At 38.4% G+C, this 27,593-nt stretch overlaps 1 protein-coding gene across 7 annotated transcripts in view; it reads right to left on the bottom strand.

Annotated features, from left to right (window-relative positions):
- The window catches only part of ANKS1B (ankyrin repeat and sterile alpha motif domain containing 1B), a 420,219-nt gene that overhangs the window by 153,240 nt on the left and 239,386 nt on the right, over positions 1 to 27,593 (bottom strand). For all 7 annotated transcript variants that reach the window (XM_064655362.1, XM_064655363.1, XM_064655364.1 and 4 more), the window contains 2 exons: positions 13,202 to 13,300; positions 2,515 to 2,667 (listed from right to left, as the gene is read on the bottom strand). In XM_064655362.1, the coding sequence (XP_064511432.1) occupies positions 2,515 to 2,667; positions 13,202 to 13,300 (252 nt within the window). The remainder of the gene's footprint in view (positions 1 to 2,514; positions 2,668 to 13,201; positions 13,301 to 27,593) is intronic.

Here is a 27,593-nt window from a genome sequence, read left to right as displayed (position 1 = left end):
TATGTCAAGTTTAGTGGCTGAAACTGTTCAAAATTATAGCTAAAATGAAGAAGTTATAATTCCTGTAGCCCTTAACATATTTTTATTGCATATTTGAACATAAGTTTAAATTAAACTTCTTGTTCCACGTACAACTTAAGCACCAAGAGCCACCAAAACAAGGGTACTTTGAATTCTTTTCAGGATGCTGAGTCTGGTTTTTCTCTTATTTTCAAATGCCTGGATTTTGACCTACTCAAGTGAAGAGTTCTGTTCCAGACTTAGTGGCTTTGACCTTTATGCGTTCTTTTATGAAACACTTTCTGTAATAAGCTTTTCTTTGCCATCACCCGAATGGGAAGTGAGACCTTTGAAATCAATTTCAGACAGCAGGCCTGCTGGTCAGAGCTAAGTATCTTGTTCTGTCAGACTGCACAATGCTTCAAAACAATTTCTTGTCCATTTCTGAAAGATTCCCCTCAATTGAAAGAGAAAAGTAACAGTAAATAATTTTCTAAGCTATAGCTTTTCTCAGTGAACATAATATCGTTACAGTTAGCTTAGCTACTGATTGGGGGCAATCAAATATATACTGGTTGGACTAAAATAGAAATGCACAGAATGTAGAACTTGTAGGAGTGACTTTTGGGAATGGTCCTGTGCAGGGCTAAGGGTTGGACTTGGTGATCCTTGTGGGTACCTTCCAACTCAGCATATTCTGTGATTTACTATGCTTTTGAACAACATAATCCAAACATATCAAGTGGGAAAAACATTTCTCTCTATAGATTTCTGTATCTATACAAGTACTTATACAACTATTAAACAGCTTCTATTTGCAACTCATGGCAAGAGGGGGTGTTTTTCTAAGAAGTACAGACCTTCAATCAGAACATAATGTTAAGCTTTAAAATTAGAGGGATATATAGAGCTCTGGTTTATACTAGTTTTACAGAAGTGTATTCCTGTTAACTTCAGTGCAGGTACTCTCCTTTTCATCAGCTTAAGCAAGTTTGGAATAAAACCAAAAACCTTTAATGAAGTTTTAATGATCCACTTGGGGGAGCTAAAGGGTAATCTGTTTCCAAATTGATTATGACAAAATGTTTGGGATGCGAAATTAAGTTACAGAATACAAGCAGAGTCTTCCACTTTTTTTTCCAGCTCAGTGCTAGTTGTTAATCTAACTTAGCTTCTCAGGCAAAGGGTCCCCAGTTCTTATTAAAATCCAGCCACTTACAGAAAAAAGCCACAGTTATAAATAGCTTAGCAGCAGACACCTATAATAGCATCAATCATATCCTGACTTTAATTATACAACTACAACATACACTGAATGCCACAGACATAACACATAAGGCAGAGTTTGGTCCTTACTCTGCATTTTTGTGCCAGTTAACATTGACTGTATTGTAACAGCAAGAAAAGAAATTCTAACATGCAATGGTTTTGTCTTTCAAGTGATATGATATAACTCCATTTATGTTTTTCTTTCTCTTCTTTTCTTTAGATGCCGGTCTCAGGCTATACCTACTTCTGCCTCATGCACCAGTTACTGTGTTGAAACATGGTTTTGCACCATAGTTATGTTCTTCATTTCTCCAGCCTGGGACACAGTGGGAACTGTTCCATAATATAAAACTATATCAACTGCTTTATCCTATGTTTGATTGCCTATGATTACTGGTAGCCCTTTGACTGTTTGGGACTCAGGCACTAATCAGAAACAAAGATGCAGTATCTCCTACAATGGAAGGAAGAGCAGAGCCTTTTGTCTGTGAAGAGTCAATAAAAATATGATATTGGGCTTTTCTTCATGTAGAGACTGCACTAAAGTTCAGATAAACTGACAATACAGTTGATTTCAAAAGTCACAGCAGATCCCAAGCTACAATCATCTATCTTTCATAAGAGAAAACAACTCAGTTTCAGACACATAACTTACATGAAAATTCCACTGGCAAAGCTGTACAGTCAATGTCTTCATTGTAACAGCACAAACTTCATCTCATTCCAAATTACCCTGCAGTGCAGTCCACACTAAAGTTTATGGTTGCCCAATTTGGGCATCGAATGTAATTGACTCATGTAAATAAAGTTTCAAGCAAAAGTGATAATTAAAGAAAATACTGTGTTCTTTTAGCATTACCTAATAACTATACTTAAGGTTTCCTTGTTTTATGTTTACTTTAGACAGAGTATGTATAAAAAGTAAACTGTAAGTATCTTTATAAGAAGTACTTTAAAACTCATGCTTTGTAGCCATAAACTCCCAAAACATATTTTTAATGTCGTTCAGCAGCCTGAAGGCAAACACAATCATGCTGATTGAATACCATGCTAAAGACAATGGCAAAGTAAATGGAAGTAAAGGTACAGTCAACCTAGGTACAGGCATAAAAGCTGTAGTCATTAACAGTACCTGATGATAGTATTTGTAGTGAAAATTGCTTTCCTGCTTTCTCCTTGATGTATAAGGACAAGTACTACGTAATGTATTTAGGAGGAACTACTGCTATAAATTGATCAACTTACATTAATTAATTCAATCTCCCAGATTTTTTTCACAAGGTCCATCGATGTATAGCCATTAATTAGAAAGGATTTGGTATAGTCACCCAGTTCAATGGAATCCAGCCATTCAGCTACAGAGGTGGGGTTGTAGCCATCGTGACCGATCTGCTTCATCTGAAAAACAAGAATGAGCAAAAATTCCTGATTATACTCATTAAACATCTTTTAGAAAAGGAGTTATGGGTATTATTTTCTTTGGGTCAGTTATTCTCTGATCAACATTCATTTAGTGATTAGTACAACATGAAATAATTTTGTGTGCAAAAGCAGTAATAAAACTTAATTGTCAACGGATATTTTTCTTATGGCTGCTTGCCTTTTACACCAGACTGTACTAAGACTGTAGCTGGAGTTCAATTCTTACTAGACAGAGAATCCACGAGTGGGGGAAGGCAAAAGGGTGGAAGAGACATTATTAATATCCTGACTGCACAAAAATGTCAGATTTGCACCTACAATTTCATAGAAGGGGAAGAAATTAGACTGAGAAATGGCTCTTTTGGTATCACTGCAAATGAAACATATCGCCTTGGTTATATTATTCCTAATTTATCTTTTCTACCAGGCTTTCTGTTATTTTATAATGGTTGAAGCTGCACTGTACTTTTTCTGCCCCTAGGGAAGGTTTAAAAAAAGTCTCTTTCCTCTACCTGCTCACATTTTTTATGGAACCCCTGGGAATTTATCATATTTTAGATTGCTCACTGTCTGTAAAGTGGTTTGAGAGCGGACAATCGAATCAGATATTATTGGAATGGAATTGACAGAATGATGTGCACAGAAGTGCACCACTTGCTTTTATAGCAACACAGTCACCTAATCTCATAAATCTTGTTTTCATAAAAAACTAAGAAATACCACTGGCATCTTATTTTTCTGAATTTTGTTAAGCTACTAAGAAGTAAAAAGCTGCAATTTCTCTTTTCCAATTGCCTCTCAGTGACAAAAGTGAAGACTTTCAAGCTAGCCATTAAAGATAAAAATGTATAAAGCCTCTACCTGTGCAGTTTGTTGTGCCATATTGTTTTTATGAATTTTAAAGCAATCTACAATAGTGGCAGAAATAGAAGTGGAATGAAGTAGAAAAAATTATGCAATAGCCTCAATTTTCAACAGTATTATAAGCATATCATCTTTCTACAGAAGTGTAACTATTGCTAACTTGATAATACACTGAACTGGTAAAATGTTAAGAAGCTTTAAAGGTTTAGAAACCTTGTGTTTTGCATAGGATCTCCTGACTGTGCAAGGGTGACACTGCGAATAGTGAAAGCCAGCCTCCCATTTCTGCCTGCTTATATACATTCCTACTTAGGAGAAACAAGGGAAGTTTGACAGAAACCTAATGCTTTGAGCTTAAGTTTGAAGTGAGTGACAAAGTAATTTCAAAAGGACAGAATTCTGATCTTAATATCTTGCCTGAACCAATTTATTTCCCACAGTTTATCTGAAATAAATTTTGAATTCAAAGCAGAGAAAAGAAAATTAAAGTCTGCATTTGAAAGCCACTGTACTGCTCATCGATCTGTCTGTTCAAATGCAGAAAGCCAGCATGTCGTGATCTTGATCTTGGTTTCCTGCAGTATCAGAGAGCAGTGATGCAGGCACATTGCACCGTGAATATGACAGTTTACTCTTTTGCTGCAGACGCTGGGTATAAAATATTTAAATGATGTAGTGAAATCATTATCTTAAATCATAAAGGAAAGACAAGAGAAATCATATAATTAACAAAAGGAATTAAGCCTTTCAGGTCACTCCTGTAACAAAGGAGTCATACCGGAAAGTGAGAGCTCAGTTTTGTTGTTGAACCTGACATTTTGGAATTTATTTTCATCCTAATTTAAAATTAAATTATTCTATGTCAAAAGCATGGCAAATTCTTCTTTCATCGTCATTCAGATTTGCTTTAAATATTAGATTGATAGTAATCTGTCCAGCAGACTGCTAAAACATTGAGGATCCTGGGAGCTCTGACTCCTAGGAATCTTATTTCAAGAGCTGATTTTAAACAAGGTATGCTTAAACAGGTGACACTTGAAAAGCAAGAACCTGATAAACAGAAGAAGAAAAATCTTATATAGAGAAGATATGAAGACATACAAGGCCAATAAGGAACAAATGAGTTTGGAAAATATGAGGTATTTTTGTTTCCTTTGTCTAACAAAGCAAAACAAAGCACCATCAAAACAATTTTCAATGTATCCAGATGGGGTATGTTATGCAAATTATTTCTTTTGTTTATTACTACTTGATCTTTAATAAATTCTGATTTTAATATGACTTTTTTTTGACCTGTTGATTGAGAAAACCCACACAGTCTGGTCTGTAATTTTGGTAACTCAACAGCCTCTAGTTTCTAAATTCTCAATTCCCACTGGAGATTTTCAACAAAAGGGTTGTTAAAACAGATATTCCTCTAATATGGCTGCAGGCAAGTAAACACAGGTGAACAATAAGCAAGAGGCTGAGAACAAGTGAAATGGATTTGACAATTTCACTGTTTGGATTTGGTCACTCAACAGCCTACATGAAACACTGGTCTGTTTTTGGGCAGCAGAACACTCTGCAAGTATTTTCCCTCTTCCTATCCCAGAGATTTGGTTGCCTTTGTTCAAGGCCATGCTGCAGGTACTGCAGCTGCATAGCCTTGGATCAGTGTGAGGAAGAGTGGGGAGAAGTCTAGACAGGGCCACCCCACCTTCTGCAGGAGCTGCCTGTGATCTCAGGTCCATGTCCTGACACTTGCCTGAGCTATGCTGTAGGTATGTCTGTGCCTGGCCATGCACCTTGCTGATCCTCAACCACTGAGTCACCCTCCAGATTGACCTTGTCCCATTCTCATCCCTATGGATGTCCTGTGGATTTGCTCTGGGATGTAGCTGCTCAGAGTCACTGCCACTGTCCCTGCCTTTACTTGCCTTGTCCCAGTGCTTCCAGCCCACTGTCCCCCTGAGCTCCCTCCCTGAGCCTACCTACCATGGCAGGACAGTTGTTCCTATCGCAGAAAATTAATCTCAGAACTAGAATATATGCTATTAGTTTCATCACAAAAGCAATATTTTGTTTTCTCATGAACTAAGAACACCCTCTTATCTAAAAGAGACTTTCTAAAATGTGTCCAGTATATGAAAATTAATAAACTTTCAGTATCTGTCCTCTTGTATGGGAAGGTCTTTTTCTGTCTGTTAATAACATCAACTAGCTTATTAACTGTCATTCATAGCTGGCTGAATGTTTTCCTTTTACATACTTACTGACGGATATAGTTTATATAGATGTGACAGTATCATTAATAGTATCTGCTTTTCATATAAAATGTTACTGAGTTTTGAAATAAAAACTCTTTGAAGGATCTCTCTGGAAGTGCTGTCCTTTTACTTTATGAGAATTCCAGTTTAGTTGCATCTTATCCCAGTCCTCATTAACAGGTCATAGCGCTTAGACTATTTTTTCTTCTATACTGCACTTTATTCTGTGATTCGGAGACTATTCTTAGACTCCTCTCAGATCATTTAGATCCTGTAGACTTCCTTCCTGATGTTATTTGCTGTGATTTTTTTCTGAAAGAAGAACTCTCTCCTATCTACTGAGTGTATTTCCATGTATAATATTTCAATCATTTTGCATCAGCTACAACATATGCACCAGTGGTGTCAAACACCTAAGCAATGTGCATACTGTTTGACTCAGATCAGTGTAAAATCTCTGAGCTTCAAGTCATGACAGTGTTTCAAATATTAACTGCTCATAAATAGGGGGAGTATCGTTCTTCCACAGACACTACTACTAATTAATTTGGTTCGTTAGAGAACAATACCAATGTTAGCTCTTTCACTGCAGAAAACTTTTCCACGCTGACTGTAGAAAAGGCGAGGAATTGAAGCCCATAGGATTTAGAGAAAAAGAAATGTTTACGAAAATATAAAAAGGAGTGTGGAAGAAGACACAAACCATATGAGATTTCTTTCCTAGGTCCTATTGATCTTTACTAGTATCACTTCCTTTGAAATGAATAGAAAGCAGAAGCCAGAAAGAGCTGTTTCTCATAATAAAATAGTAATGTCAAGTAGCATCTTAATGGGTTGAGAAATCCTTCACAAGAGACTGTACAACAACTTTTTAAAGGTGCATCACTGCTGTGATTATATACCGTATTTTACATTAGGTTAAAAGGTACTTAAGTTTTTGCCTCTAAAAGGTAGTCAAACACAAATAGAGCTTCAAAGTAATCATATATGCACCAGAAGCATCAAGGCAAATTCAGTAACACAGACTATTGCCAGTTTTCTCTGATCTTCTCAGACAGATGGGGAACTAATACTATGTTCTCCACAGGTAATATCACTATCTGGTGGATCTTAACACTGTGTGTATTAAAATCAAGCTTTTTATCCACTGTAAAAGAAGGATGAGATTACTTGACTTGCACTGCTTTTTAAATGATGGCTATGATTTTATGCTTATGTTGGTTTGGAAGAAAGATCTTTTTAGCAAGCATATAGTCCTTTCTTTTACACCACTGGCCCACCCAAGAGATCTAAGCAGTGTTTTTTAGAACTTATATGAAACTATAAACTACCAAGCTAAGTAATTTTGGATTATTGTAATGTTGTATATATCAGTCCTTTTTTTTTCCTCTGTATTTGTGAGTTGTCTGTTACATATTACTTACTTTACAAATATGATCACTTGGAGTCATGTTGTTGGAAGAGGAGATCATTCCTCCTCTGGATCATTGAAAGAGAAGCTCAGAAGAGCGACACTTTGAAGACCAGAGGGCCTGGCTGGCACAGTGGGACCATGTGGAGCTTGTGCCTGCAGTGCCTGGGCAGAAATCGAGCCTGCAGTCAGGGGCAGAGGAGCAGCTTTCGCAGAGGATGGGTACAAAACCCTAAGGACCTGAGAAGACTTTGCATTTGCTGCTGCTGAAAAAGACACTGAGTGAAAACAGGGACCTGACTGCAGAGACACAGTGGGTGAGGAAGAACTCTATATAAACCTTTTGGTTTTCTGTTCTGTCTACCCTGTCACATATTTTAAAAGTTAACTATTAAAGCTTGTGTTCTATTAATATTTTTTCTTTCTGCTAATCAAAAGTCTTCTGTCTTCCTGTGGAGCTTACTAGAAAAAGATGGTACAGGCACACTCCACAGCTCTACTTGATTCAGGATCTTGCCCCAGTGGTAGATCCAGAATTAGTTCAGAGTTTCCTGCCTAAGATTGTCAGAATTGTAATTTCTACAGTTTATGAAGTTGGAATCTGTATTTCAAATTTAAAGGAAAACATGTTCTTTTTTTTTCCTTTTTTTCTTTCTTTCTCTTTTTCTGGAGAAGTATAAACAGTTCCACATCCAGAACAGTGAACAGACTTCCTAGTTCTTCATCAAATACAATGTGTGGGACAAGGGAAGAACAGTTCTCAGTCAGTGCTGCTGAGGATAACGAATGCAACAGTTCAGGACATATCCATTGCATACAATGTTATCTTAAGAGATCTAAATCTGGAACTTGTGGACTAAGTGGAACCTATGGCCTTTGACCTCATAAAAAAGTCCTTCAGGTTGTCATCCTAGTATGGTTACCAAAAAAAGGGAACAGTGTTTTCTCACTGACTATTCTCAGTGTAATCAGTAGATGTTGCAGAGTCAATCACAAATAAGAAAGTATAAAAGAAGCAGGAAGTAAGTGAGACATATGTATGGGCAATGGTGGTAGGACCAGCAGCATGCTATTGTTATCTACACGATACAGATAAATGACAGCATGTCATGTCTAGAGTGGCTCACTGATAGGCTCAGTTAAGAAGGAAAATGTTTGTGATACTCCTTTCATCAGGTAGTTTTGAAGCACATGCCTAGAGGAGGTATTTGGTCTATGGAACCAGTCTAAAGCTAATCTGAAGTAAACACCTTGAACTATAGCATGCACACATCTAACTGCTTTGTGTTACTGATCCACTCCTATTGTGCTGCATTACTTAAATAATTTAGACTACACATTTGTATTTCAGAGTTAAAAAATTCATGTGTTATGCTGGATTCTAACACTTTTTTTCTGTCCTTATGGTTAAAGGTCTTGCAAGTAGTGTAATGAGAGTGTGAGTGGTCTCCTTTTAAACCAGGAAAGTAAATCCCAGAGGCACAAGAAGGAGGGAAAACAGCAGGGTAGAAAGCACTTCCTTTGACCCCTGTTTTTCATCTTCACTTCCAGCAGACCAGAAGCAAGGAGTCACAGTCAGAAAGGGTCATAAACATTATGACATCATTTTGCAGCATCTCCTAGTTTGGAAACTGTCTTTAGGAATGGAAGTGCTAAATGGGAGATTATTAAACACCAGGATTGAAATCAGCTTACTGAGCTCTGGGGTGTCTAAGCGAATAGCAATATAGCAACAGCAAACACATGATGTGGTCTTTCTCTGTTACATACACAGCATAGTTAATGAGCATATGCACAGTACTTCTGTTTTCCTAAATGCCAGACTTACTGTGCTTGCACAGAAGAGTGCTAAATATGAGTAATAAGTCCAGCACTTTTTGGAAGCACAGCTTTACCATTCATATAACACCACTCACAGACAGCATGTACTCATAGCCTGATCAAATCCTACTTCTTGTCTAGTTCTGCAAAGCACCCAAGAAAGAGGCTGGCTGCCTGCACACCACTGCTATTCCCGAACTTGCTTTGTACTGAGACCTCTCTATGCAGGAAGGAACAAGCTGCTTTAAGAATAGCTCTGAAGCCAGAAGAAAGCTGCTCTCAGTGAACATCTTTCTTCCATCTGTCAAATGAGAGAATGTGTTCCCATTATGTGCTGGGAGAAGCAGCCATACACTGAGCATCCCACACAAAACCAATTCTTTTTCTTTGAAAAGTTCTGAGATAAGCTAGGATAATTGTTATTTTTAAAAAATATATTAGTTTTTGAGGAACCCACCGAGAAGTCACTTGCACATATGTTTGGGATGCTGAAATAACTTGACAATGCTCCCTAAGTTTCCTATGGAACTTAAGTGTGACTAAAATTTTGTCATGACTGCTATTATTTTCTTAGTCAATTAAGCATACATTGCACACAACTCTTTTCTCATTTATAAAACATATAAAATTCTTCTCCAAACATTTATTGATTTCATTTTTTCACACAAAAAATCTTAAATGCAATATTAAACTCTGCTATGAAATTTGCTCTAAGACTGATGTCATGTATAAAATATTTCCACTTCAAGAATTAACTTTACAAATTATATTTCTAATGGACTGTCTTAACCTTATCTAATAATAATAAGCCATGAAGTGCTCCAGTTAATATTAATGTGAAACTTGAATAACCTAAATTATATTGGTACAAGATAAGAATTTGGGCTACAAGCTCTAATCTAACAAAAATAGATGGTATTTTGAAAAGAATAATTCTAACTGAAAGATTCCAACTCTATCTACCTATTGGTGAACATATCAGTTTACCTTCCTATGAAATGTTCTCCCCAAATACAGAATCATCATGGAAAATATTTTGAGAAATCCAGGTAAACATATCTTTTTATACCAGTTAAATAGTGCATAAGAAATTACAATGATTAATTATCTATATTCAGACAAATATGTGGGTGTTTTTTCCCTATTTAAAACTACTTCAAGCTCTGGAGCATGGTTTCTAATCAGAATACTGGTATTTGACATATAGAAATTCATTTCTTTTTAGAAAGGCAGCAATTATGAGTAAAAAAGACAGCCTTTCCTTCCAGCTACTAAATGCCTGTTGCATTTCCAGGCTGTAGAGTTGAATATTGATCAGACTAACAAAAAGAGCTTTAAAAATAGATTTGTTGCTTGATTTTTACCCTCTAAGCTTATTCAATGCTGCCTGAGTATATGGCTTTAAGGAAGTGTTGTTCCATAGATGTTTTTTAAAGCATTTAACTTCCACATCAAAATCTGAGCTACAAAGTATCTGAAGACAAGAAACATTAATAGTAAAACTAAAAATAACATCATCAGCATAGTTATTAAGTAGTAAAAAACAAGGAGTCATCAAGTTTTAAATTAAATGAGAAACAGAAAAGAGGTAAATGTTCAAAACAAACAAACTAAAAGAATTTTTATCTAATGGGATTCAAATTAGTGTGACTCCAATTATCATTTGAGGTCTTAAAGTATTTAGATGGTATATATGATTTTGAATGCATGATGACAGAGCTGAACTTCACAACAAATGAATAAATATACAGAAACGTTCCACAGTTCACTGCAGGATGTGGAAGTGTTTTATGTCTTTAACAAGCTGTTGTGAATACAGCAAGGGTGAGTTACATTAGATAAAACTACCCATGATCCCAACTTTTGGGCTCCATAACTGTAGGGATAGTTTTCTCTCAGAAGAATTTGTAAGAGGAAAGCTAGACATTGTTGATTACACTTAGGAAGCCTGCAAAGTGCCTTCTTGAGAGGGTTAGATGCTTTTTTTGCCTTCTGCAGTCCAGAGGGAGTGGCAGAGAGAGCTGTGTTATCTCTCTCTCCTATGCCAGAGAGAAATAGCCCTAACAGACATGTACAGAGGCCTTGGAAAGGCAGGGGAGAAACACAGAGGATAAAGAGGCCTTAAGAGGGTAGTAACTCACCTTTTTCTCCCTGGGCCCAGTGCAGAAACTACACTGTCAGGTATTTTGTAAGTTTCTGGACTTCTAAATAAACTTTCTGAATTCTTTCCACCGCCTTGGCATTTCTGGGGATACCTGCATGTCTTACTTTACAATAACTATTCCGACAGTTGTGCCTTCAAAAGAACTCACTTTTGTATAAGAAATTATGTATTTTTACTATGTAAGCTCTTTTACGTTGCTGAGTCATTTAAGTGAAGAAATGCGACGCACAGCTTCAGCTTTTGACTGCCTTTGTTTTGGTGTAAAAACTTGGCATCAAAGACATGTTAAAAACATGGTTCTTAAGGACTGGGGTTTTTTAGCTCAACAGGGAAGATGCAGAAAACTACCTCACCATTATTCAGCCCATGCTTCAAGCCATCCAGAATTCTTCCAAGTAACTGCATAACCATCTTGTTCTAAACTGGTTTCAAGATTACCTCTAAATCTTGATTATGTCCTTTCTCACATTAAAAAAACTTTAAAAATACCTCGTTTGTACTTTTATAACAAAATCTGGTCTCAGCATTAGTGAAATCTCCAAAAGCAGATAATATCAACAATATTTTCATAAACACCAGCCACTGAGTGCAGATAGCACTAAGATGCTGATGCATTAATAATCTATTCATTAATTTTGAAAAATGTAAACAAGAATATATGAAAGTTGATCTCTCTAAGAAGTATGAAAAACAGATTAAGTATATCATCACCTACAAGCTTGGATTAAGATTACAAAAATTTTGTTTGAATGATAGCATTGCTGAAAAATTAAAAAATTCACAGTTAAATCTTTAATGTCAATTGTAATTCATCCAATGTTACTTTTATATACTCTATTAATTGTACCCTTTATCTCATTCGTCTAATATTGTATGTGGAAAATTATTATCTTTAATGATTTTTCGTGTTTCAGTGCCTAGACTCATATTGTAATATGTATGGATTGACTAGCACCTTCAGATAAAGATATTGTTTAGCAACTTCTGATTTTACCATACAAAAGACACCCTTGTTCTCTTTTACAAGTCATCCATCCAGTAAGCCTTGATGCCTCAAAAAGCCTCTTCCAGCAACATCAGCTTCATGCTCTAGACTCAAAAGTCCTTTAATAACTCTTCTCATTCTCCAGCCATATGAAGCTGCAAGTGGACTAATCTTTATCTCAGTTATTTTACACATGCTGCTACCAGAACTCTCAATGCACTTTAGAGTTGTTTTTATTCTGGTCCCAGTATTTTGTACAAAGTATCCCTATCATATGTGGCAGCCTTCTGAGCCTTACTGGTCTCTGCTACTCCTCATTCATTCTCCTTATACAGCTTTCCTAATTAAAATGATGGTATTTTATGCTAGGTCCACTGTCTCTCTTGTTTGGAATGGTAGTAGAAGCCTCCATTGATATATTCTGGTAAGCAGAATATAAGAGCAATCTCTTTCTACTGTCAATTTTAAAATCTACAGTTTAAATTGTCTAGCACAAAAAATGATCGGAAAAATGATTGCAAGTTATTCTGTCCACAGCTGAGAAGCAAAATTCATATACATTGCAACAAATCAAATATGAAACCTGAAGGAAATCTCTGCATCTAACATAAAAGGCAGGTATTAGGAAAACAATTTTTCATCCAACGTTTTTAAGAATACTTATATGAAGGGTAAAATATTTCCAGGGCAACTGCTATGTAAGAGACAAACAGTCTAGGATTTATGAACAGCCTTATTTACACATATGTAATGACAGTCTATCAACAGGCTGTAAAACCAAAAATAATTAAAATAAAGCTGAAACAGCATCACTTCAAATTACAAATTTTACTTTCCTTTGCTTTGTCAATCTATATAAAGGGAGTCCAATGTAATGACATTATTTTATGCCATGGTTGCATATGCAAAAAACATGTCTACAAAATCAGTAGAGAGTTATGTTTATTTCCATTAAAAAAAATGTTTTAAATAATGTTAAGTTAGTTCCCTCATCTAGATAATAACAGAAACTATACCTTTGGGAGAAGCTGGATTGCTTGGAGTATTCTCTGTCTGTGCCCAGAATTAAGGATTCCTATTTCCAAGAGATCCTGGTCCTCCATCACGTTGCTTCCCTAAAAATTGGAAAAAAATAGTGTAATAAAAATGAAAAAATAACAGATGCCTTCAATAGCCTGAAACAAGCCCTTCTGTTGCATTTAAAAGATAATACTTTGCTTAATTTATAGCATCTGACAAGAATAATAAATTACTGATGATTGCATTCATTTTCACGATGACAAAATATGGTGGAAGGTGCTTGAAACCATGGACAATTACTATACTGCTGGCAGCACTGCCAGTGGAGAAATTGTAGCTCTCACTCAAGCCAAATACCAGATGTGAACCTTCTTTCATTTGACTGGCACCAAGGACATGACTACAGAAATATTCAGAAGCTCACAATTTTTCAATTCACCTCCTACCTCACTCAGCTATACATGATGTTCATTTTTCTCTAGATTGAAAAAAATTTAAAACAGAATAAGATGAACAGAGTGGATGAGAATAAAATGATTTAGTTCCTTGTTAATAAAACGATGAAGAAAGTGAGTGGTATCAACAGATCCCACACAGTCCCCATCCCCCTAAATTTAACTGTACCAGTACAATCCTAACTACTTGTCACTGCTCTAATCTCCCTGCTTGTGGGCAGGTCAAATAATTCCTAACATGCAAATAGCTGAAAAAGACCATCTGTTCAAATAATACACTAAATAATTGCTCACAAAAGTTCATAAAATAAGCCTACATAATTCAAGCATTTCTTACGAATTGCTAGCAGTAGGAGAGGACCTAGAGATACAGAAATAGGATAATATAATTCCTACATTCAAGGAGTCTGACATCACCTAGAGTAAGTTCACTATTTGAAGGTTAAGATACACTTGATGAGCTGGCAGTTACTATTTGGAATCATAGGAGGCAAAGCAGTAGCCCAAAAGGGGAATTCCAGCAAGAGATCAGATCAGAATAATTTAAAGTAGGCTAGCAATCTTGGACTCCTTTTCTGACCTCTTCATTTCAGATAAAACCTCAGCTTTTTTTTTTTTAATGTATATTTTATTTTTAAAAATTTTTTAACTATTATAGTTGAAAACAAAACCTGCAAAAAACAGATGATCTGTATTGATCTCTTAGCCCTGTTGGAGTCTCATGACACTGATTTGCTAGAAGCAAAAATTCTTATTATTCGTACTAATTTAAATCATCATGAAATAGGTTTTATGTGAGCAAATCCATGAAAACATCTCTCCCTTTCCATTTGGCTTGCTGCTTCTGACTCACTACAGCTCTTAAGAAGCAGCAAAATGAAAAGCTAATAGGGGCATAACAGAACATGCTTAAATACTTTGCTGAGTCAGGGCTCTAATAAAGGATATAAATTCTTTCTGAATATCAAATCTCCTGTTCCAAAGCAACATGAATTTCTTTCAAAAAGCACACTGGAATATGCAACACTTCACCCTGTTCAGCTGCTAAATCTTCACTCTTTTCAGATGGACTGATTAGTTTACAGGGGTACTTCTGAGGACTCTCAAGTGCTGCTCCGCAGAGTACCCTGAAAAATCTGGGAGATGTCTTTTTAAGGCAGTCATGGAAACCTTGCAAAGCTACTATATTTAAAAGTATATTTCACAGTAAGTGGTATGATTTAAGACTAGGAATCTGCAGATCATACCCTGAAAGAATCTTCATACAGCATTCAGAACAGGGCAGGCAGAGACCTGTTCTAAAGGGAGAAGCTGTGCAATCATGCTGGTTTAAGCAGATCACACGATGAGAGTGCATGCAGCACAGACTGTGCAAATAGTGATAGTGATGAGGAGGGGTTAATATGCCCTTCATCTCCCTAGTAAACACATACAAAATATAATTCCCCCTTTCTGCCTTTCTCTTTTAAATAACATAAAGGAGGCTGTAAACTTAGAGGAAGAACTCAGGAAAAAACCCTTCCATTTTGGGCTAGATTCTCCAGATACTGGAAATAGCTAGCATAAATGGATTTAAGGAAACTGAGAATCCAGTCCAAAACAAAGGCTACACATTTTCATTCATTTTAATAAATGCAGCTATTTTGCTTGCAGCTTTAATTTCATTTCACTTCACTGTTTTTCAGATTTCACCTTTCATCATTGCATGATGTTTACACACAATCATGGTGTACTCATCACTGTTTACTGGTGTCAGTAACCTTGGCATCCAACTTCAAATACTGCAATGTTTAAAACTCAATTAAACTAGCAGGCACAGGAAAAATCCTGTCAATTTGCACATAGCTGCTGCCAAGCAAAAAAAGCATTACTTTATTAATTCTTTGCTATTTTTTCCTTATATATAATTTAATGTATTTTTTAAAGCTATGTCAAGGTTACAAAATCAAGTATTTAAAACTCAGGAAAGCCTGGAATTCATGTTGCCTCATTGTTCCTAGTTTAATAGGGCAACAACCTGGTCTTTTAATGTGCTCAGGTTTTGGAGCTTTTGCTGTGTCAACATTAAGTGTCAACAGTAGCAGATACTCATCCCTCCTGTAAAACTGACTTTATTGTTGCCTGCCATGGAACTAAACTAACTTTTCATCTTTCCACAAAAGGAAACAGGAAAATGTAGATACTCAGTATAATCCACCATTGGTTAACACAGAGGAATAAACTCATAGTATTAGAAAGCTGTTGTTTGGTCTGCAGAAATACCTGTGAAGAGAAAGAAACAGTAAGTCCCCAACAGTCCTGTCTCCCTTGTATCTGCTCCCATTCTCCCCTTAATCCTAGTCCCTGATTATCTTTTTACCTGACTACTCCTCTTGTGCTCTTCCTGTCTCCTTCCATAGGCTCCTACATTGAGAGTGAAGGAATATTAACTTCCTTTCGCAGCAGAGTAGAAAAAAGAGGAGAAATTCTCTCCCTGCTCTTAGCTTCCATCTATTATAAACTGGGCCAAATGTAATCTCAATTAACTTTGTGGAGATGACATGGTAAATGTAATTAAAATTAATATGAATGCAAGACTGTCTTTTCACATTATTTCATCCTTAAAAATAGTTGAGCTACATTAGCTGAAACTTTTGCCAAAAAAAAAAAAAATCCTAGTAGACATCTAGAGAATTTGAGTCCAGAGATTTAACTTCAATATGCTTACATACAAAACAGGTTCATATAACAGGAAATATGGGACAGCAATCTCTGTTAGGCTTATTATGTTTTTCTACAGAAAACATGAGACTTTGTGATATTGTAGTTTCTTAAGTCTATAGAAAAAGTTAAAAGGAAAATGTCTCAGAATTAAAGTCATAAGAATATATCAAAACTGCTTATTCTAGGACAGATTCAGATTTCATTCACTTCAGCTGTTGAAATTCCTGCCTTATTAATGCATAACAGTCTTATGAGTTGGAAAGATCCTGCTTCTGAAGTTCCAAGTAGGAAAGAGTATATCTCAAACCCTGCACCTCCCAGATTTGTGGTTCTGCACAACTCTCAAGATCATAATCTTTTTCTCTGTAAGCACAGACAGGAAGCCAATATCCTGAGTAAGAAGGCAGTAGTTTCACAGAACAGTTGGGTTCAAGAACGAAGGAAAAATGACTCTGCATGTGGGAGACTGGAGGCATATGAAAAACAACATAATTTTAAAAACCCAGAAATTTTGCCAAATTCTGAGATAGTTCCTATAAATAAGTTCAGAACAAAATACATAATGGTACATTATGAGATAGAGATTTCACTGGCATGTATTTGGGTTGTTCAACACAAAATCATCTCTGGCATTTTCCACCTGAATAGAGACTTTGCCAAAAATTCTGGATTAGTCCTTTATACAAGATTCCAAATGTATTTAAGTACAGATATATGTATATCAAATCTTTAGAAAACAACGTGGAATATGACAGATTTATTAAAAAAATACTCTTTTAAAAATAGCCTAATATTAATACATTAAACAGCTCAGAGAACCTCTAAAATCTAATCAAACCACAAGTTTCACAAACCTGTAGACAACTTCATTTACTATCAAAACAGATCAACTTTCAGGATTCTTGGAAAAAACAAAGCAGCAGCCCATATGCATTCTATCTCCTGCAGCAACAAAAGCACTTTGAAGATTTGTCCTTGAAGATAGTAAAATATGGTGATTAGAAGAACTTATTAGGTGGCAGGCATGATTGTATGTTTCCCATCTCTCCTTTTGTACCTATGTTTTGAAATCTTTGTTCGTATATTTTTTGTGCTTGAGAACTGTCACGAAAAATTCTAATGTCTGGTTCTGTCTCCTAAGTAAAATGGTACAGAAGCTTTAAAATAGCTGGCAGATGTATCTCTAGACTTATGTGAAAATGCAACCAATGAGGTTGGAAGACATGAGCTATGGGGAACAAACCATCTGCATATGATTTTTGGTCTTACTATTGTTTTTCGCCTTGCCTGATACACTGAAAACCTGATAAAGGTTGGAAAGAGGTTTCACAGATTTTCATTGCAAAGTTCTAGGAAAAAAGATCTCGCTGGAGAGGTACATGCATATGCATCACTTCATGTACATGGACTGAAAACTGACTGAAAATAAAAGAGAAAGAACAGATTGATTTTACATTTAAAGCTTTCTTTCTCCCTAAAAGACTGTTACATAAGAAACAGAAGATTTGGGGGACTTCTGGCTATAGGCTGGCCCTTTCAGTGTTCAGCTCTATCAGCTAGAGAAGGAAAACTAGTAAATCTGGTACCTAAAGCTGTGTAACAGCTGCTACTCATCAGACTGAGTTGAATTCACTTGCTCTGCAGCCATTATTGAGACCAAGGTCAGCTGGAGATACCAAGTGCTACTGGAGGTGGCAACAACTTCTGGTAACATTTTATGCTTCTGATGTACTGGAAACTGATCTGACAAAGAACAGAATTGGTGTTGGTATGGGAAGGATGACTTCTGAGGTAAGCACAGTGTTGACGAGGCAGCGCTGCTGCTTGCTTCACTCCCAATGTGCAGGGAGCACTTTACACTCCCCTTTGCCCTCTCCCAGCCATCCAATTGTAATCTGTTGCAATATCAACATAATGAGATCATTAGGGACTCTGAAGAGCTGGTACAGGTGGCATCATACACATAAAAGTGGGTAGGATCATGGTGTATGTGTATCACAGGCAAGGCCTGGTGGGTATTTGAAGTGCCTTGCCAATATCTCTACCAATGTGTACTGCACTGAATCTCACCCTGACTGAGACCTGGCACTGGAGGAGCACAGATTTCAATGGATTTGGGGCAACAGGCCTCATACTTTGGCTTACAGGACTGCAGGAAATATGACCTGGCACAGAAAAGAAAAAAGAGAATATGGTAGGTTGTACACATAGCTGGAGCATACAAGAGTACCACCATTCCTTTCACTCAAGTAACAGAGGTGGGGGCAGGGCAGGAGCAGTTGGGAATGTTCTTCCATTATACATGCTTGGAGACTGAAGTCAGAGATAGAAAACAGATTAACAGCACCAAAGAGCTCTATTGCCAGAGTCCTGCCACCCCAAATAAATAACTGGAAAGGAAGGGAGCAGGTATCGGGTACCAATGGGAACAAGGAGCGTTATGAAGCACATCACAGAATCACAGAATATGCCAAGTTGGAAGGGACCCACAAAATATCATCAAGTCCAACTCCTGACCCTGCATAAGACCATTCCCAAGAGTCACACCATGGGACCGAGAGTATCATCCAAATGCTTCTTGAACTCTTTCAGCCTTGGTCATGTGAACACTTCTCTGGGGAGCCCATTCAGTACCCAACCACCCTCTGGGTGAAGAACCTCTTTCTAATATCCAACTTAAACCTCCCCTGTCACAACTTCAGGACATTCCCTTGGATTCTGACACTGGTCACCACAGAGAAGAGATCAGTGTCTGCTCCTCCACTTCCTCTCACAAGGAAGTTGTAACTGCAATGAGGTCTCCCCTCAGTCTCCTCTTCTCCAGGCTGAACAGACTAAGTGATCTCAGCTGCTCCTCATACGGCTTCCCCTCAAAGCCCTTCACCATCTCCATTGCCCTCCTTTGGACACTCTCTAAGAACTTAATATCTTTCTTCTATTGCAGTGCCCCAAACTGCACACAATGTTCAAGGTGAGGCTGCACCAGTGCAGAGCAGAGTGGGACAATCCCCTCCCTCAACCGGCTGGTGATGCTTTGCCTGATGCCCCCCCGGACATGGTTGACCCTCCTGGCTGCCAGGGCACTACTGACTCATATTCAACTAGCCATCAACCAGGACCCTCAGGTCCCTTTCTATGGCACTGCATTCCAGCATCTCATCTCCTGTAATCGAGAATTGGATTTTGGGGCTCTCAAACCATTACAATTCTCCAGTCTCTACATACATCCATGGTTGCCCCATCCCAGGTGCAGATCCGGCACTTACCCTATTGAACTTCACATGGCTAGTGACTGCACAGTCCTCTAATTTGTCAAGGTCTCTGCCTTCAAGGGAGTCAACAACTCCTCCCAGTTTTGTGTCATCTGCAAACTTACCTAGTATCCCTTCCAGTCCTGCATCCAAGTCATTTATGAAGATGTTGAAGAGCACAGGGCCTGAGATGGAGCCCTCTGGAACCCCACTAGTGACAGGTCTCCAGTCTGATGTCACCCCATTCACTATTACCCTCTATGCTCGACCTGTGAGCCAATTGCTCCTATGGCATGATGTGTTTATCCAGTTGTGTGCTGGACATTTTGTCCAGAGTGATCCTGTGAGAGACAGTATTGAAAGTTTTACTGAAACCCAAAAGGGTTACATCAACTGGCTTCCCTTGATCAACGAGGTGGGCTACTTTGTTATAAAAGAAAATCAGGTTTGATAAGCAGGACTTTCCTCTCATGAAGCTGTGCTGGCTGTGACCAATGACTGCATTGTCCTGCAAGTGTTTTTCAATACCTCCCAAAATAATCTTCCCCATAACTTTCATGGCTAGGCTTCGCAAACGAAGCAGGCACTGAACTGAGACTGTCTGGCCTGGAGTTTCCGTGGTCTTCCTTCTGCCCTTCTTGAAAACTGGGCCAACATTTGTGAGCTTCCACTCAGCTGGGACCTCTCTGGATTCCCAAGACCACTCAAAAATCCTCAAAAGTGGTTTTGTGATGACATCAGCCAGCTCTTTCAGCATTCTTTGATGTATCCCATCAGGCCCCATAGATTTATAGGGATCCAGCTGGAGCAGCAGATACCACACAAGTTCAGGGTCAATGGGATTTGATCATTCTCGCAGTCATGGTCCTCCAGCTCAGGGCACTGAGACCCCCTTGGTCCATCATCCATGTTGAAGAGAGAAGCAAAGAAATTGTTAAACATTTCTGCCATGTCTCTGTCCCTGTTTGTGAGGTGACCATCCTCATCCTGTAACAGGCCAATGATATTTCAATACTGTCTATTGCCATTAATGTATTTGAAAAAACTCTTTCTATTGTCCCCCACATTTCTGGCCAGCTTCAACTCCAGTTGAGATTTGGCCACATGAATTTTCTCCCTACAGCAGCAGGTACTCTTCTCTGTATTCTTCCCACGTCACTTGACCTTGCTTCCACTGCGCATACACCTTCCTTTTTTCCCTTATTTTCAAGAGAAGATCCCTGCTCAGTCAAGCAGGCCTTCTGCCTCACCTGCTTGACTTCTAACATTTGTGGATTGCCTGCTCCTGTGCCCTTAGGAGGTGATGTTTGAAAAGTGACCAGCACCTGCAAAAACATTTCCCAGGAGGCCTTACATACTAATTCCCTGAGCAGCCTGAAGTCTGCTGTCTTCATGTCCAGAGCTGGCATTTTTCCTCCTGTCAAAAGGAATTTGAAACTCAGTTGCTTTATAGTCACTGTGGCCAAGACGGTTGTCAACCAATCTCCACTTTGCTAATGAGATCCACTCTGTTGACAAGCAGCAGATCAAAGAGGGCATGTTTCTGAGTCTGCTCCCTTAGGACCTGTTCCATAAAGTTGTCATCCAGGTTTTTAGGAATCTTCTGGCCCGGGTTGTACCAGCTGCGTGATGCTCCCAGTTAATTTCTGACAAGTCAAAGTCCCCCATAAGGGCAGTTGAGTCACATCCTCAATAGCTCACTTAAACCAGCCTCCTCAGTCTGAATTGCTGTATTTCTCACTCATCTAACCCTAATATCCTTCCAAACTGTGTCCCCTTGAAATAGCTGACATCTAAACTGACTGGGAAAAAAATGGAGACATCTCGCAGTGTGGTTAAGGACACACTGAATAATCAGGACTTTTTCATAATCTGAATCATATGCCAAAAGGTTTATAATTTTTCAACACAGCATAGCTTTTCCACAAGGTAAAAGAGTTTATTTCTTAGTGACTTGCATGAAATGACCACAGAAATGTAGCTTTGAGTAACAAGCACTGCTTCTTATTAGTGCAAAAATTTCAGGCAATGTGTCACATTTAATTTCCAAACAAGAACTGGCAAACGACCAGAATTTAGTAAGCTTCAGTATAAGTGAAAAGGTTGCCTCTCATTAGAATTGCCACTGTTAACATGAAAACAAGATCTGTAAGAATGATTATTGAGTTAAATGCCTAACTTGTACTTTCAGGTCATAAAGATTTATCAGATTCCTGAAGATACTGCAGAAATTATTTCATCTACAAATCTGACAAGACTATGTTAGAAAACTCCCTTGCAGAAACTTGGAATATTCTCTTGGGGGAAAGGGATTGATTATAAAATATGTTTGGAAGAAAGGACTATGCAGATTGCAAAATAAAAATTTGATAATGTTCTTAACAAAATTGATTTGCTTTAAAAATACTGATACTCATTCTCAATCCTCACCTTGGTCTATTGTCAGTCTTTACATTTCTGACTTTCTTAGCAATTAAAAACCCCACAAAAACAAAGAGAAAACTGGAAGGAAGTTTTCCATGTTAGTGTCATTTCGTCAGGAAGTAATAATAAACTACTACTGAAATGTTAACCAAAAAAAGGCCATTTCACTCATAGATAATAGTGGGGTGATAGCAATTCCCAGTATGAATTTGCAACCTATCCATAAAAATAGAAGGTGATGTAAGTAGGGCCAGTTTAAAAAGGAGTCCCAACAGACCTGAGTCTCATAAGACCTAAGTTTTAAAGATCTCTGGTTCACATTCAGCTCTTTCAGAGGTGAACCTGAAGTAACCAATGCTATCAAAAGCTTTTCAAATATTGACATTCAAATGATCATATAGTCACAGGAGGAATAGTTAACTAGACTATAGTGATAATTAAACAATACTGATAGCTGGGACAAGGATCCTTATAGGAAGAATTTCTGCTATTTTTATCCCCTCTTCCTTGTCGCACCGATTCATTAAAACCAACACAATTGTCACATGCAAATTAGCTGCACAGATAGTGTGGCAATTGAAAAAATTACCTCTGATGTTGCACTTGGCCCACTTAACTATTAACGTTGTTGACCCAACTCTGTCTACCTATTTAGTCATAACAATTAAAATAATTATGAATACTTACCTAAATTACATCTTAATGTCTTGAATTTATATTGTGAAGATAATTTCACTTCATTTGAGTAATGAAAATTCCATAGAGTCTATATTGTACCATTATTCAGATTACTTGCTATAAATGCTATTTAGCTTAGATGCTAAATTTCTCAAAGGACCCACTTTAAAAATCAATATTACTGTGAGCTAATTAACAGACTTCTAAATTCTCAGAAAAATATTCCCTACTCCGATAAATGTGTAAGGCTGCTGAGTGCAGGAAGGGGCAAAGATGATATTTTCAGATATAACAAAAATGCTCAATACCTTCTCTGCATGTAACATGCAGTTCTGTTTAACCTTGGAGCTAGCACTGGTGGTTGTGTAATAAATTAGGAGTGATAATAAAATAACAAAATAACTTTTGTAATAAAATAAGGTCATGATTGGTGACAGCCAACATGGCTACACTAAGGGCAAATCATGCCTGACAAATTTGGCAGTCTTCTGCAATGCAGTTACAGCACTGGGGGATAACAGAAAACAATTGATGTAATCTACCTGGATTGTGCAAAGCATTTGAAACTGAACTACACAATATTCTTGTCTCTAACTGGAGAGACATGGACTTGGTGGATAAGGAATTATCTGAATGGTTGCATTCAAAGAGTTGTGGTCAATAGCTTGATGTCCCAGTGGAGACCAGTGATGAGTGGTATTCCTCAGGGGATGGTGCTGCGACTGGCACTGTTTAACAGCTTCGTCAGCAACATGGACAACAGGCTTCAGTGCACCCTCAGCAAGTTTGCCAACAACACAGTCAACACAGAGGAATGGAATGCCATCCAGAGAGACTTTGACAGGCTTGAGAAGTGGGCTTATGGGAACCTCATGAAGTTCTACAAGGTCAAGTGCAAGGCCCTGAACACAGGTCAGGGCAATCCCAAGCACAAATACTGGTTGGGCAGAGAATGGTTTGGGAGAAGGGCTTGGGGGTATTGGTTGACAAGAAGCTCAACACGAGCCAGCAATGTGTGCTCACAGCCCAGAAAGCCAACCATATCCTTGGCTGCATGAAAAGAAGTGTGGCCAGCAGATCAAGGGAGGTCTTTCCCTTTCCTCCTCTATCGTGAGATTCCATTTGGAATATTGCATCCAGCTCTGGAGCCCTCAACATAAGAAGGACATGGTCCTGTTGGATCTAGTCCAGAGGAGGGTCAGGAAGATGATCACAGAGCTGAAACACCTCTCCTGTAAAGGCAGGATGAGAAACTTGGGGTTATTCAGCCTGGAGAAGAGAAGGCTCTAGGGAAACCTTATTGAAGCTTTCCAGTACCTGGAAGGGGCCTACAAGAAATACAGAGAGGGACTTTTCACAAGGGCAAGTAGTGGCAGGACAAGGGTCAATACCTTTAAACTGAAAGAGGACAGATTTAGATTGGACATGAGGATGCAGTTCTTTACTGTGAGGGTGGTGACGCACTGGAACAGGTTGTTCAAAGGAAATGTCCATGCTCTATTGCTGACAGTGTGGAAGGCCACTTTGGATGGGGCTTTAGGCAGCCTGGTTTAGTGGAAAGTGTACCTGCCCATGACAGGGGAGTTGAAATTATATGATCTTTAGGATCCCTTCCAACCCAAACTATTCTGTAATTCCATGACATGAAAAAACTCGGCTCACCTCCCAGAATGTCTTACAGAAGTATTTCCTTCCCCATATTTTTATCAACCCTAGTCATGTTTTTTAAAATGTGAACCACCCAAATCACCCCAGAGAACACAAAACACAGCGTCAAAGACTTTGACTCTAAAATTCTGAGCAGAATCCACGTCTTAAAAACAGGATATTCCCAGAAAGGGCCTCTAAAATAGCACCAAGGAAAACATGCTCAAGAAAATAATTCAGTCTTCACCCACTTACACCCTAAAGTTATGACTGACATCTTCAAGTGCTTGTTTCACCTCCTGCCGGCAACTGAATCCTGCTCACACTGGCAGCTTTACCTTTGAGTGGCCTGGTGTTCAAGCTCTCTGTTCGGAGCAGACAGAGCAGCTAGGAAACCACATCAGTCCTTTGACGGTGTCTAGAAAGTAGGCCCTTCTCTTAGATGTCATCAGAGCTTGATCTGGTAGGAAGCCTCAGAGCACGCCCAAGGCAGAAACACAGGAGCACAGCATGAATTGGTTGCTGCTCTTTCTTAAAAATGGGTCAAAAGGAGGAAGAATGGTTTTATCTTTCTTTCTCGTAGCACAACCAACCTATCAGAGTATTCATGCAGAAGGTAAGAGATCAGATTTATTTCTCTTTCTCATACTTAAATTTCCTTAAAAAAGAGCAAGCTATGAACCAACTAATAGGAAAGGATACTCTGGCATTGAGGAGGAATCATTCATTGGTCCTGCTGAAACTCAATTGCTGTGAAGGTTAGTCAGTAAGCCAGAAAGGAATGTTATCATTTAGATCAGTGACAGCTGGCTGTGGTAAATCAGTCTTCTTGTGCCATTGCTAGAAATGTTTCTAAGTTTACATCCAGTGGCTGCCAAATATAAAAAGTGGAGAAAAAGCTAAAAATTCAGGACTTTCTATTTCTTTCAACCAAGTATCCTAACTTCTGAGCTATGTGCTCAAGCTTCTGTTGTAATTTGGAAGAAAACAGTGAGCCAGATGTCCTTATCCAAAGGGCTGACTTGCATGTCAAGATCAAGGAAACAGTACAGGAAATCCAGCCTACAAATGGTGTCTAATGCAGGGCTGCAAAGGGAGGCAAAACTTTCAGATATAACTCCTGCTTTGGAGCATCTCACTGGTTTCCTCTGCTTGCCATTGCAAACCCTTTTCTTAATTGCCTTTCTCTTCCTATTAAGTTACGCAGGGTCTTGTTTGCCTAATTCAATTGTAGACATCCTGCTCCCAGAGACAGGAACTGTACGGTCAAGCATCATGATGCTCACCAGTTGTTGCAGCTCAGTGTTGCTTTTATTATGCTCTTGGAGGCCTCACTTGGCCATTTGGAGTTCACCCTGTGCACTGCAAAATCAAGCACTGCCTAACCTTCAGGTGACCAAATAATTTTCAGGACCTAGTTGCTAGTAATTAGAGATTAAGAGATTAGAGTTAGGTTGACTGGACATGCTGCTTTGCTTAATATTACTAAATATAGTAAAATATGAAGCAGCTCCCAAAAATGAGAAAGATTGAAAAATGAATGGTGTTTTCTATGTGCCACTGAATTGTTATGTCTAAGTGTATTTCACAGTCCAACGTGCTGCTTTTGATATGTAGTGGTGCAGAAAAGGGTAAAAGGTAAGAAAGATTGTAAGTTAATAAGAAATTAGAATATACTAACTTTCTTTAGGTGAAAATTAGTGTATTTAGTTTGCCTGCCAAATATAGTTGTTATACTGAGAACCATTTTAACATATTCTTACAGATTTTGTTTGCTAAGACAAGCACAAGGAATGGTAGGATTGTCATCTCCCACTGCACACAGATATCTCTTACATGTGATTTTTTCTTATACAAACCACTGTGATTTATTTCTACAGTATTTACAGAGATATTACTGGCCAAATCCCTGAAGCCCATGAGGTAAGCAGAGATGGTCTACATTTTCTTCAAGCCCTTTCTAAAAATAAGAGAACATTTGATTAAGGGTTGACATTTTTCTTTTCTTCCTTTGCTTGTTCTTGTAATTCATTTCACAGGGGAAGTGGGCTGTGTTTTTCTTATCCCTTCCAACTCAGCAGCCAGGAGGCTGGCTTTGCAGGCCCACTCCCGTCACCACGGCAACCAGCAGATCGCTCTGATGTGATCCCATGCGCTTTATGTCACTACACAGTGCTATTGTTCTCCAGTAACAATTTGGGAGATGCATTTCTCATAAAGAAGGATTGATTATCGTTCCACTGGTCATCCCACACATCACATGTGGACTACTGCATCACCTTAGGATGTGTTTCAATTCCCATGTAGTGACTTCAAGAATGACTGCTTTGCACCATGAAGCCTACGTTCAGCACCAAGCAGACCCCACTCCTCAGAAACATTGTAGGGAATCTGAACTGAGGCTCCAGTTCTCAAGAATCATCAGTATGACCATACTAGGTGAAATGAAAGATCTTCTTGATTCAGTGTTTCTGCTAGTGGCCAAAACTGCCCAGAAAAGCAAAATACATATCATGCCTGCACTGGAAAGTATTTCTTTTTAATGTATTGCACAGATGGCAGAAGCCCTGGACTAGCTTTCTTACAAATTAATTTTGGGAAGATATATTCCACAATATAAAAGCACTCCCTTCAAAACTGAGTTATGATGACAGGCCCAAACTGGTAGAGATCATGGAAGAAAGGATATTTAGAATCATCCCCCTGGACTTGGCATTGGTGAGGCCATACCTTGAATACCGGATTCAGTTTTAGGCCCTTCACAAGAAAGACACTGAAGTGCTGGAGCGAGTCCAGAGAAGGGAATGCTGGTGAAGGATCTGCAGCACAAGTCTTACAAGGAACGGCTGAGGGAACTGGGGGTGTTTAACTTGGAGAAAAGGAGGCTCACGTTCTGCAACCACCTGAAAGGAGGTTTTATGCAGGTGGGAGTCAGTCTCTTCTCCTAAATTACAAGTGATAGGACAAGAGGAAATGGCCTCAAGTTGTACCAGAGGAGGTTCAGATGGTATATGAGGAAACTTCCTTCATTGAAATTGGTGGTCGATGCTCAATCACGATCCCTGGATATATTTAGAAGACATGTGAATGTGGCACTTAGGAACATCACTTAGCAGTGGACTTGGCAGTGCTAGGGTAATGGTCAGACCTGATGATCTTAAGGGTCTTTCCCAACCTAAATAATTCTATGATTCTATAGAACCACAATCACAGAATGGTTTGGGTTAGAA

Source organism: Pseudopipra pipra, chromosome 5 (assembly GCF_036250125.1).
Source record: "Pseudopipra pipra isolate bDixPip1 chromosome 5, bDixPip1.hap1, whole genome shotgun sequence".
NCBI classification, from domain to species: Eukaryota; Metazoa; Chordata; class Aves; order Passeriformes; family Pipridae; genus Pseudopipra; species Pseudopipra pipra.
Note: the sequence above shows the minus strand (reverse complement) of the source record. Positions and strands in the feature narration are given on the sequence as shown.